General features: G+C 41.6%; 2 protein-coding genes across 2 annotated transcripts; both read right to left on the bottom strand.

Annotated features, from left to right (window-relative positions):
- Window positions 1–333: 333 nt before the first annotated feature.
- Window positions 334–3,879, bottom strand: LOC103519709. Its single transcript, XM_026831109.1, has 3 exons — window positions 3,507–3,879; window positions 2,663–3,323; window positions 334–557 (listed from the first exon to the last, which is right to left on the bottom strand). The coding sequence occupies exons 1-3, from the start codon at window positions 3,675–3,677 to the stop codon at window positions 334–336; spliced, it is 1,056 nt and encodes a 351-aa protein (XP_026686910.1). The 5' UTR covers window positions 3,678–3,879.
- A 3-nt stretch (window positions 3,880–3,882) lies between these two features.
- LOC113471733 (myb-like protein X) lies at window positions 3,883–5,180 on the bottom strand. The gene is made up of 3 exons (XM_026831110.1): window positions 4,893–5,180; window positions 4,279–4,783; window positions 3,883–4,232 (listed from the first exon to the last, which is right to left on the bottom strand). The coding sequence occupies exons 1-3, from the start codon at window positions 5,178–5,180 to the stop codon at window positions 3,883–3,885; spliced, it is 1,143 nt and encodes a 380-aa protein (XP_026686911.1).
- Between the last annotated feature and the right edge of the window lie 7,485 nt (window positions 5,181–12,665).

Genomic DNA, 12,665 nt, shown 5'->3' with positions numbered 1-12,665 from the left:
GGCAGTAAAGGGGCATTTATGTAAGTCCTATGCTGGCAGTATAAACAAGGTATATTCTATTCTATTTCCTCAGAGAACCTGATTCAAAGAGTTTCACAACTACCTACCTCATGTTATCCGACTCAGAGCGTCAGTCAGATAAAGGCAAAAAGATATTCTATTCTATTCTATCCTACAATTCTATTCTATTTCATTCTATTCTATTCTATTTCCTCAGAGAACCTGATTACACCAAGGGAATATTCATATCCATAGGATTCAAAGAGTTTCGAAATTACCTCATGTTATCCGACTCAGAGCGGCAGTCAGATAAAGGCAGATAGATATTCAATTCTATTCTATTCTATAACTATAATTCATGTCCAGTTTCCACAGACTCTCCAACACGTCGCGTCCATGCTCAAGATTTCGAATCTTGTCCATGTCGTACAACGTGAATTCGCCCTGGTCGTTGATGTTGGTCTTGTTATCCAGCAGAATTGTCCACAGAAGGGACTCGATGTAGTAGTTGGTTCCGCCCACGATGATCGGCACTTTGTTGCGCTGCAAAATGTCGTCTATCTGAGGTGGAAATGAGGTTTAAGGAAATTTATTGAAAATCGAAATAAATCTAAGTAAAGTGGATTTTTAGTATGGTATAATAATAGTGCTGCTCGAATAAGACTAAATACATTTGCCCTATCAGCTCCTTGGTCAGAAGTATCAAAAAATGCTATTCCAGGCACAATGGACACATGTTTTAATTATTGAAGTTCACGTTTCTCAGGACTTCATTTTTCGGCCTAGTCAGTCAAACTTTGAAGAGAGGTTCTTTATTAAGATCAAAAGTTTTCTTGGGTTGAAGCTCGCAATAAAACGAAACTCAAATTAAAAACATCAACAATAAAAACAACAACAGCAAAAGCACCAATAACATCAACAACAACAACAACAGAAGCATAAGCTCGCAATAAAACGAAACTCAAATTAAAAACATCAACAATAAAAACAACAACAGCAAAAGCACCAATAACATCAACAACAACAACCACAACAACAACAGAAGCATCATCAATAACATCATTGAAGAGAAAGGTACTTAACCTAGTCATAGCGAATTACTGGATACCGACCTAATCAACAACATTCCTTTTATTACTCGTAATTAATTGAGAATTTTAATAAATTCATAGGCGTAATGGCTCATAACTAGAATCTAGAGTGAACCCACGCCATCCTGTTTACCAGGCGAGCGTCTTGACCACTACACCACCGAGGCAGGTAAAGAGACTTTTCACTACTTTTCAGTCTTATTATGGTATCATATCACTCTGCTGCATATGCTGCATAGGTATGGAAAATTATGGTAGAATAAACAGGATATACTCGCACATATTAAAACGAGAGATGAATAACGAATGGCAGGCAGCGGATCTAGTGACCGGGCAAGCCTAGTTGGCTTGGAGCGTAGCTCCTGATAAGCGCTAGGTCGCGGGTTCGATTTCCGCCTGGCGCGGACTTTTTCCTAAACAGATAAGGTTCGCTAGTTGGCTTGGAGCGTAGCTCCTGATAAGCGCTAGGTCGCGGGTTCGATTTCCGCCTGGCGCGGACTTTTTCCTAAACAGATAAGGTTTGCTCTCGGAATGGCTGGATTTTCTCCTATCCTGTCCTCCTCTCTTCGTTTTCAGGATGATAACACCTCAATAGTTACAGTTACCTTTATCAAATCTTTCACTACTGGTTTGTGATATGTAGAGGATGGTCGGGATTAAACTCAGTACGAATCTGCTCTGGATTACTCCTGGCGGAATGGCTGGATTTTCTCCTCTCCTGTCCTCCTTCTCTCTTCGTTTTCAGGATGATAACACCTCAATAGTTACAGTTACCTCTATCAAATCTTTCACTACTGGTTTGCGATATGTAGAGGATGGTCGGGATTAAACTCAGTACGAATCTGCTCTGGATTACTCCTGATTCCTATTGCAATGTAAATTCAAAACATTACGATTCGTTAGCAAGATTCCGTGCTACTTGTAGATATTCGTCAACATACATAATTGTACAATTGTACATCTAGTTAAGAATTCCCTAGCATCCGAGATCCGGGACAAGTAATTCGACTTATCTTACTCAGTACGAATCTGCTCTGGATTACTCCTGATTCCTATTGCAATGTAAATTCAAAACATTACGATTCGTTAGCAAGATTCCGTGCTGCTCGTAGATATTCAACATACATAATTGTACATCTAGTTAAGAATTCCCTAGCATCCGGGACAAGTAATTCGACTTATCTCATCCAATATATCAGCTATGCAGCTCCGAAGAAAGACATCGACTACTCCAGAAGCTCTCCTTATTTGGACAGGAACGAGCGGCGCGCGGACCATTTTTGGAACGGAGATCTAGTGATTTGGACCCGAAAGAATGCGGGGAACACATATTACAATTAGAGTAAATGAACACCCTGATTAATTAGAAAATAATAGAACCTTGTCTGTTTAGGATAAAGTTCGCTCTGGGCGGGAATCGAACCCAAGACATAGCGCTGCGAGGACAAGCGTGTAATTAACCAAGCTAACCTAACATAGTATTTATATATATTTATTTACCTTCGTTTTGGTCAGCTTTATTGTCCACTATTTCTTTCGATACATAATAGTATTTATATATATTTATTTACCTTCGTTTTGGTCAGCTTTAGTCTCCACTGTTTCTTTCGATACATCTTCATCAGTTCTTAGAGATTCCGTGTCCCCAACATTTTGTCTATTGACCTTTTTGAATTGTTCAAACTTTTCGTTCAAATTTTCAAACATCTTTTTCACATTTGTGCACTGGAAGTCAGTTTTCTCATATGCATTTTCCTCTTTGGTCGGAGCCATGATGTCTTTCAGCGTGCGATATCCAAGACTGAACCGATTAGCTTGTTCAATATCTGTGATCATTTTGCCCCGTAGCGTGTCTAGGACGTTGACTAGAGCTTTGATACCTTCACGGTTTGATGAAGTAGACTCAATGATATTGGCAGATTTGCTACTTGTACTTTTGCCATTATTTGGTTGATCTTTTAAATCATGACTTTCATGGGTTAATTGCTGACATTTACTTTCAATGGTTAGTTGACCAGTGTTTTGTTTACTGTTTTCCAGTTGCTCTAATTGTCTATCACATTTTTGGGTGTTTTCACTGTTTTCAGTCTCTACAACTTTTTGACTATGTGTTTCTTTTGAGATCAGTTTTTCATTTTCTTTCAGTTCATCTTGACTAGATTCGAGTTCTGTTTGTGCTTTTGATTCGTCACCATCAGTCTTTATCTTCTTAGCAGATTCTTCGACATCCAATTGTCTATCACATTTTTGGGTGTTTTCACTGTTTTCAGTCTCTACAACTTTTTGACTATGTGTTTCTTTTGAGATCAGTTTTTCATTTCCTTTCAGTTCATCTTGACTAGATTCGAGTTCTGTTTGTGCTTTTGATTGGTCACCATCAGTCTTTATCTTCTTAGCAGATTCTTCGACATCCAGGTTGTCTTTATGTTTTCGTTTGTCGCGAGACATTTCCGTGGCTGATCTTTCCGTTTGGTCTTTTACTCCTTTTCCGTCCATTTGGTCACCTGCATCCGTTGCTGGTATTTCCATTTTTGTTTGGTGGTCTTTGACTGCTCCTTGTTCGTCTATTTTGTCGTTGGACTCCATTTTGAACAAGTTTTCGTTATCCCTTTTGTCGTTTCCTCCTTCAAGCTCATCTATTTTACCAGCATTGTGAACTTTGAATACGTCTTCCCTCTTGTTGTCCCTTTTGTCATTTCCTCGATTGTGTTTGTTTAACTTTTCGTTGTCCTTTCTGTCATCTTCTCCTTCAAGTTCGTCTATTTTATCAGTATTGTGAACTTTAAACAAATCACGAAGTAGACTCAATGATATTGGCAGATTTGCTACTTGTACTTTTGCCACTATTTGGTTGATCTTTTAAATCATGACTTGCATGGGTTGTTTGCTGACATTTACTTTCAGTGGTTAGTTGATCAGCGTTTTGTTTACTGTTTTCTAGTTGCTCTAATTGTCTATCACATTTTTGGGTTGTGTTTCCACTGTTTTCAGTCTCTACAACTTTTTGACTACGTGTTTCTTTTGAGATCAGTTTTTCATTTCCTTTCAGTCCATCTTGACTAGATTCGAGTTCTGTTTGTGCTTTTGATTGGTCACCATCAGTCTTGATCTTCTTAGCCGATTCTTCGACATGCAAGTTGTCTTTATTTTTTCGTTTGTCACGAGACATTTCTTAATTGTCTATCACATTTTTGGGTTGTGTTTCCACTGTTTTCAGTCTCTACAACTTTTTGACTACGTGTTTCTTTTGAGATCAGTTTTCCACTTCCTTTCAGTCCATCTTGACTAGATTCGAGTTCTGTTTGTGCTTTTGATTCGTCACCATCAGTCTTTATCCTCTTAGCCGATTCTTCGACATCCAAGTTGTCTTTATGTTTTCGTTTGTCACGAAACATTTCCGTGGCTGATCTTTCCGTTTGGTCTTTTACTCCTTTTCCGTCCATTTTGTCACCTGCATCCGTTGCTGGTATTTCCATTTTTGTTTGGTGGTCTTTGACTGCTCCTTGTTCGTCTATTTTGTCGTTGGACTCCATTTCGAATAAGTTTTCGTTGTCCCTTTTGTCGTTTCCTCCTTCAAGCTCATCTATTTTACCAGCATTGTGAACTTTGAATAAGTCTTCCCTCTTGTTGTCCCTTTTGTCATTTTCTCCTTCAAGTTCGTCTATTTTATCAGTATTGTGAACTTTAAACAAATCATTTACCAGCATTGTGAACTTTGAATAAGTCTTCCCTCTTGTTGTCCCTTTTGTCATTTTCTCCTTCAAGTTCGTCTATTTTATCAGTATCGTGAACTTTAAACAAATCATCCTTCTCCTCTTTGTCCAGTTTCCACAGACCCTCCAACACGTCGCGTCCATGCTCAAGATTTCGCATCTTGTCGATGTCGTACAACGTGAATTCGCCCTGCTCGTTGATGTTGGTCTTGTTATCCAGCAGAATTGTCCACAGGAGGGACTCGATGTAGTAGTTGGTTCCGCCCACGATGATCGGCACTTTGTTGCGCTGCAAAATGTCGTCTATCTGAGATGCACGGCATACAACGCCACCAGTGGCGGTGTCAAGGTGGGGGAATTGGGGAATCAACACCATTATGTTCTAAAGAATCTAAGGGCAGCCACTCACTATCAGGTAGACCTGACAGGTACGGCTGAAAAGGTCCGTCTATCAGGTCTACCTGATACCTGATGAGTACACACACTATCAGGTAGACCTGACAGGTACGGCTGAAAAGGTCCGTCTATCAGGTCTACCTGATACCTGATGAGAACACACACTATCAGGCAGAACTGACAGGTACGGCTGAAAAGGTCCGTCTATCAGGTCTACCTGATACCTGATGAGAACACACACTATCAGGCAGAACTGACTCTATCAGGTATACCTGATAGTGATTGACTGCCCTAAAGGCTACACCTAGTCTTTAGGGCAGTCAAGGAAATAATTAGTGGTATTCAAGGGGTTGCTTTTCAGAGGCTACTTCATCGTCCCCGAAAATCCATGCAACCTCGCCACTGAAATCAACAGGTAGAACTGACTCTATCAGGTATACCTGATAGTGATCTATCAGGTACAGGTAGAACTGACTCTATCAGGTATACCTGATAGTGAGTGACTGCCCTAAAGGCTACGCCTAGTCTTTAGGGCAGTCAAGGAAATAATTAGTGGTATTCAAGGGGTTGCCTTTCAGAGTCTACTTCATCGTCCCCGAAAATTCATGCAACCTCGCCACTGAAATCGCTCAGCAGGTATCAGGTAGACCTGACAGGCGGACCTGATCAGCCGTATCTGTCAGGTCTACCTGATAGTGAGTGGCTGGCCTTAAGGAAAGTAAAAATCGTCAACGGGACTCTCAATAAGTTTAGTGTTTGCGCTCCGCTCTCGCGTTTGTACAAGTCGCGTTAATTATTTCAGATCCAATTTAATTTACGATTAAAATAATTCCAAGACAGAAGGCGGGGGAGTAATCTTTGTCTTTAACACGTTGTGGTCCCCGTGAATCATTACACTTGTCAGGAGTGTGTTACTGTGAGTCTTTTCTCTTTACAGGGTCATAGCTCTGCTGCAAACCAGCCCCTCGGCTGTTAACCAATGATGACGATGAGATACGGGCTGAATTTTCGACGGAATGTGACGTTACTCACATTACCAAAACTGATGCCACTCGCGCTGAGAGCGTCTCACAGACCAAGGTCTCACCTTGAGTGACGGGTATGAAGGTGCTAGCCTAGTTAGTTTGGAGGGGTAGCGCCTTGGAAGCGCTAGATCACAGAATAGTAGTAGCCTACTGCTGGAGTAAAGGGACTTTTCAGTCCTATGCGAGCAGTATAAATAAGCACTATTATTATTATTGTTATTACCAAAACTGATGCCACTCGCGCTGACAGACCAAGGTCTCACCTTGAGTGATGGGTATAAAGGTGCTAGCCTAGTTAGTTTGGAGGGGTAGCGCCTTGGAAGCGCTAGATCACAGTTCCAATTCCAACCCTCTTCCGGGGTGGACTGTATTATATCCTAAAGAGGTAACGTGGTTCGTTCTCAGAATGGCTGGCTTTCTCCCATCCGGTCTTCATTTTCTCGATTTCGGAACTAAGATATTAGCAGTATCAGTTCCCTCTCTGAAACCTCTTTTTCCCATAGTAATATTTCAAACCGTTTGTCTTAGAAGTCAGTATTGACTTAGGAAAAACACCCATGTCTATCTGTTATTTATTGAATTGAACGTCTTCGTCCTGAAGTGCGTCTTAGAAGTCAGTATTGACTTAGGAAAAACACCCATGTCTATCTGTTATTTATTGAAATCAGTTCCCTCTCTGAAACCTCTTTTTCCCATAGTAATATTTCAAACCGTTTGTCTTAGAAGTCAGTATTGACTTAGGAAAAACACCTATCACTCGTATTTATGAACAAGAATGATCGTTCTTAGATCAATCTCAAGTCAAAATTGACCAATCAAATGCCTTGAGACTATGCTTAGCACGAACTTAAGAGCCAGCATTTTGTTCATAAATATGGGTGTTAGTCTATCTGTTATTTCCAGCCCCTCGGCTGTTAACCAATGATGACGATGAGATACGGGCTGAATTTTCGACGGAATGTGACGTTACTCACATTACCAAAACTGGTGCCACTCGCGCTGTGAGCGTCTGACAGACCAAGGTCTCAGCTTGAGTGACGGGTATAAAGGTGCTAGCCTAGTTAGTTTGGAGGGTAGCGCTAGATCACAGTTCCAACCCTCTTCCTGGGTGGACTGTATTTTATCCTAAAGAGGTAACGTGGTTCGTTCTCAGAATGGCTGGCTTTCTCCCATCCGGTCTTCATTTTCTCGATTTCGGAACTAAGATATTAGCAGTAACAGTTCCCTCTCTGAAACCTCTTTTTCCCATAGTAATATTTCAAACCGTTTGTCTTAGAACTCAGTATTGACTTAGGAAAAACACCCATGTCTATCTGTTATTTATTGAATTGAACGGGTCTTTCGGTCCAGGGCCGAATGTCTAGGCCCGGGACAGGGTCACAAGGGGACCGAGAAAAAAGGCGAATAACATTGGGAGCCGAATATAAGTAGATTACTGAGTGTAAAAATTGAGTGAGTTATAAAAAACAGAACTACTCTTTCCAGTGGACTACTCAGTCAATGATTCGGATCCTAACTCCCTATTATTGGGCCTAGGCCTAGGAGCGCTGAAAATGTAAATCCAGTCCTGCTCCGGTCCCATAATCCTATTACGCCTCCCATATAGGGTAGATGGTTATGATTTTTGCGGTGAAGCCGTAATAATCTGATTCGGAATCAATTTCTCACATGTATGTATGTGTCAGGGACAGCTTTGTTCTGAGCGCATTAGGAGTCTGAGGTATTGCACCTTCTGACTGGGTTACGGGTTCCTCTGGATTCTTTGTCCCGTTAACCCTTTTTGCTGACTGGGGCCAAACGGTGGACTTTTTTTCCAAGAGGTTTGATAGAGGGAACTGTCTTATCGCCCCGAATAAGGTCTTATCGCCCCAAAAGCTAAGAGAGAAGGTCTTCAATTGAACGTCTTCGTCCTGAAGTGCACCCTGTACGGGCAAGAGATAAACTCGCTACAATACTCCAGCCTGGAACCTGGACAAAAGCCAGACAATCATCATGTGGCAGCGAGCGAGAAAAATTTCCATTCCGAAATTCCAAATGATGGCTTTCTCTCCCGCGCCGCGCCAGAGAGTTCCAGCAGACACACTGCTCGTGTCGGCTGTGATTTGTGACGTGCCTGTCGAAATTATAAACGGGTCCAATGCACGGCATACAACGCCACCAGTGGCGGTGTCAAGGTGGGGGAATTGGGGAATCAACACCATTATGTTCTAAAGAATCTAAGGGCAGACACTCACTATCAGGTAGACCTGACAGGTACAGCTGAAAAGGTCCGTCTATCAGGTCTACCTGATACCTGAGGACACACACTATTGGGGAATCAACACCATTATGTTCTAAAGAATCTAAGGGCAGACACTCACTATCAGGTAGACCTGACAGGTACGGCTGAAAAGGTCCGTCTATCAGGTCTACCTGATACCTGATGAGGACACACACTATCAGATAGACCTGACAGGTACGGTTGGGGAATCAACACCATTATGTTCTAAAGAATCTAAGGGCAGACACTCACTATCAGGTAGACCTGACAGGTACGGCTGAAAAGGTCCGCCTATCAGGTCTACCTAATACCTGCTGAGCACTGAGCACACTCACTATCAGGTAGAACTGACTCTATCAGGTATACCTGATAGTGAGTGACTGCCCTAAAGGCTATGCCTAGTCTTTAGGGCAGTCAAGGAAATAATTAGTATAGTGGTATTCAAGGGGTTGCCTTTCAGAGGCTACTTCATCGTCCCCGAAAATTCATGCAACCTCGCCACTGAAATCAAAGACTTGACTTCCCTCTTGACTGTAATCATACGGAATCTCATGTCAGTTCCCTCTCTGAAACCTCTTTTTCCCATAGTAATATTTCAAACCGTTTGTCTTAGAAGTCAGTATTGACTTAGGAAAAACACCTTATTCGGTTTTCTTCTTTTTTTTTTTTTTTTTTTTTTTTTTTTTTCGAATGTCCTGTAGGTAATGTATTTTAAATAAGAATGTTCCCACTAGACACAACACGGTTTTATTCTGAACGACTCAAAATGTCCTTAAAGCTGATAGGCAATGTAATTTAACTGAAAGTGTTCCTATTTCTGCACGACACGATTTTTTTTTTTTTCCGAACGACGCAACGGGAAACGGCCTTAAGGGTTAATGGTTCACCCATTCGCCTATCGGCTTACATTACTTGTGCATCTTTGCAAGAACTCAACGGACCAAGGTTTACAACGCTCACAAAAAAGTCCCCGGCGCACCGTTCGGTCCGAGAGTATAAAATTTTGACCGAATGAAGTGAGTTTTGAGTTTGAATCGGAGATTTTGATTTAACCTGTCCATCTGACTGAGTTTTTAGCCTCGCTTGCCTTTGGAGGACCTCGTGAGGGATCCTTTCCTCTTTCCTGACAGGCGGACCTGATCAGGTGTACCTGTCAGGAGTGTCAGGTCAGGTCTACCTGAGAGTGAGTGGCTTCGTGTAAGGTTCTCAGAATTATACATACCACTTGGGCCGTCTTGAGCCCCGTGGTTCAATACTTCAATTACATGGGCTTGAGAGAGCTTGTGAGTTGTTTTTATTACTTTTATTTTACAAGGCTCGACAGGATGGTTTTTTTCTTCTCCTCTTTTTTTGTTCGTCACCAAGCTTCTTCTAGTTTAACTGCTTCTTCTTTTTCGTCTTCATCTTCTTCTTCCATCGTCATTTCCTTCGTCTTCTTCTTTATCTCTTTCGTTTTCTTCTTCCTCTTTATTTATTTCTTTCGTTTTCTTCTTTATCTCTTTCGCCTTCTTCTTCTTTCTTCCTCTTCTTCTTCAACTTCTCGTTCTTTATTTATTTCTTTCGTTTTCTTCTTTATCTCTTTCGCCTTCTTCTTCTTTCTTCCTCTTCTTCTTCAACTTCTCGTTTTTTTTTCACCTTCTTCTACTTCTTCTTTTCTTTTTCATAATAAGAAGTCTTCTCGTCGGCTCTCAGCTCCTCAGTGCGCAAATTTCTTCTCCTCTTTTTTTGTTCGTCACCAAGCTTCTTCTAGTTTAACTGCTTCTTCTTTTTCGTCTTCATCTTCTTCTTCCATCGTCGTTTCCTTCGTCTTCTTCTTTATCTCTTTCGTCTTCTTCTTTCTTCCTCTTCAACTTCTCGTTTTTTTTTTCATCTTCTTCTACTTCTTCTTTTCTTTTTCATAATAAGAAGTCTTCTCGTCGGCTCTCAGCTCCTCAGTGCGCAAGATCACACATTTTATGACCGATTTACCAGCGTATTAACTGATCTGGTCTGTAGAGCTAGTGTCTAGTGAGAGTGTTTATGTGTAGATGTATAGTCTGTCCAGGTCTCCAGTCATAACATTGGCCTGAGAGATGATTGGAATTCTTCTCATTCATCGTGAAATATAGGGTCTCCCGTTTACACTCTTCGGTAGTTCGAGTTAGTTTATGATTTGCCTAAAGCCTTGTTCGATTCTTGACTTATTGGATGGTCGTTAGATATAGGTACTTGGCAGCCTAGTTAGCGCGTCTGAACTGATTTAGACTTTCGGCCCTGATGGCCTATTGGGGTGAATATGGATGTTTCGAATTTTTACTTTTGGGATTGAATTTCAATATGAATCATTAGTAGGGAAGGGACCGTGCAAAAATGGAAAATTGAATAGGCCACATAACTCTGATAGCTTAATCTTGTGACTTTAACAACTATGGCCATAAAACAAAATCGCAATGTAAAAAATCTATGGTTAAGCGATAGAACACTCCTCGATATTTGTAGCATTGTACTTTTCTCCATTGATTCCTCCAGAGGGCATTGCAAAATCATGACTAATGCAATTTACAAAATCCGCAACTTATTATTGAACGTTGCCATTTGCTCTGTGTCTATTAGGTCTTTCGGTCCAGGGCCGAATGTCTAGGCCCGGGACAGGGTCACAAGGGGACCGAGAAAAAAGGCGAATAACATTGGGAGCCGAATAAAAGTAGATTACTGAGTGTAAAAATTGGGTGAGTTATAAAAAAAGAACTACTCTTTCCAGTGGACTACTCAGTCAATGATTCGGATCCTAACTCCCTATTAATGGGCCTATAGGAGCGCTGAAAATGTAAATCCAGTCCTGCTCCGGTCCCATAATCCTATTACGCCTCCCATATAGGGTAGATGGTTATGATTTTTGCGGTGAAGCCGTAATAATCTGATTCGGAATCAATTTCTCACATGTATGTGTCAGGGACAGCTTTGTTCTGAGCGCATTAGGAGTCTGAGGTATTGCACCTTCTGACTGGGTTACGGGTTCCTCTGGATTCTTTGTCCCGTTAACCCTTTTTTGGTGGCTGGAGCCAAACGGTGGACTTTCTGTAAGAGGTTTGATAGAGGGAATTGTCTAAGGTCTTATCGCCCCAAAAGCTAAGAGAGAATGTCTTCGTTTTTTTTCGAAGAGGTTTGATAGAGGGAACTGTAAGTGCTAAGGTGTAGTGCAATAGTCCTAAACTAAAATGGGCGCGGCACATAAGGGATCAGGAAGAGACCGCCTTAAGTGCTAAGGTCTTATCGCCCCCAAAGCAAGGAGAGAAAGGATAAGAGAAAGCCAGTTGTTCCGAGAGACGGTAGTCTCGTTTATTGAATAATTTGGACTCGAGTAAATCAGGTAGGTACACCTTTATGTCTTCTGATCATTCTGAGCGCATTAGGAGTCTGAGGTATTGCACCTTCTGACTGGGTTACGGGTTCCTCTGGATTCTTTGTCCCGTTAACCCTTTTTTGCTGGCTGGGGCCAAACGGTGGACTTTTTTTCGAAGAGGTTTGATAGAGGGAACTGCTAAGGTCTCATCGCCCCGAAAGCGAAGAGAGAAAGGGTCGAGTGAATTATGGACACCTTTATGTCTTATTGTCTTCTGATGATCTTTCGCACATCAAAGTGTTTAGCTGTTTATCCCTTCATATGAGTTTCTCTTTTTCAATGGGTCTAACGTCACTCTATCACTACTAAGGTTTTTAGTTTTGAGTGACCGGGGTTTTACCCTCCATTTGGCGACAAGCTTCTAGAGACTTGATAGAGGAACTTGTAACTGCTAAGGTCTCATCGCCCCGAAAGCGAAGAGAGAAAGGGTCGAGTGAATTATGGACAGCTTTATGTCTTATTGTCTTCTGATGATCTTTCGCACATCAAAGTGTTTAGCTGTTTATCCCTTCATGTGAGTTTCTCTTTTTCAATAGGTCTAACGTCACTCTATCACTGCTAAGGTTTTTAGTTTTGAGTGACCGGGGTTTTACCCTCCATTTGACGACAAGCAGCCGCGTACTTACATTAACCTCACCCAGCCTGAATGGGGCCGGGAAAAGCCAGCAAGCGATTAGCCAGATGGTCACCCATCTGGATACCAACCACGGTTAACTTCAGTGATCCATTGGGAATCAGTGCATTCTGTGTGCTATCACCGCGCCGCAGAAGAGAAATATTTGGAGACGAGTGAAAGAC

Source organism: Diaphorina citri, unplaced genomic scaffold, assembly GCF_000475195.1.
Source record: "Diaphorina citri unplaced genomic scaffold, Diaci psyllid genome assembly version 1.1 scaffold2896, whole genome shotgun sequence".
NCBI classification, from domain to species: domain Eukaryota; kingdom Metazoa; phylum Arthropoda; class Insecta; order Hemiptera; family Psyllidae; genus Diaphorina; species Diaphorina citri.
The sequence above is the reverse complement of the archived record's forward strand: the minus strand, read 5'-3'. Positions and strand labels throughout refer to the sequence as shown.

What these genes read in the sequence shown, in the direction of transcription:
- LOC103519709 (XM_026831109.1), bottom strand. Translation starts at nt 3,677, where the DNA reads ATGGAGTCCAACGACAAAATAGACGAACAAGGAGCAGTCAAAGACCAC. An exon ending in AACGAAAACATAAAGACAAC is followed by an intron (nt 3,324 to 3,506) that starts CTGGATGTCGAA and finishes TGTGATAGACAA; the next exon opens with TTGGATGTCGAAGAATCTGC. An exon ending in TAAAGCTGACCAAAACGAAG is followed by an intron (nt 558 to 2,662) that starts GTAAATAAATAT and finishes CACCTCAGATAG; the next exon opens with ACGACATTTTGCAGCGCAAC.
- LOC113471733 (XM_026831110.1), bottom strand. Translation starts at nt 5,180, where the DNA reads ATGGTGTTGATTCCCCAATTCCCCCACCTTGACACCGCCACTGGTGGC. An exon ending in ACAAAGAGGAGAAGGATGAT is followed by an intron (nt 4,784 to 4,892) that starts TTGTTTAAAGTT and finishes CTGGTAAATGAT; the next exon opens with TTGTTTAAAGTTCACAATAC. An exon ending in TGGAAACACAACCCAAAAAT is followed by an intron (nt 4,233 to 4,278) that starts GTGATAGACAAT and finishes GAAAAAATAAAG; the next exon opens with ACAACTTGCATGTCGAAGAA.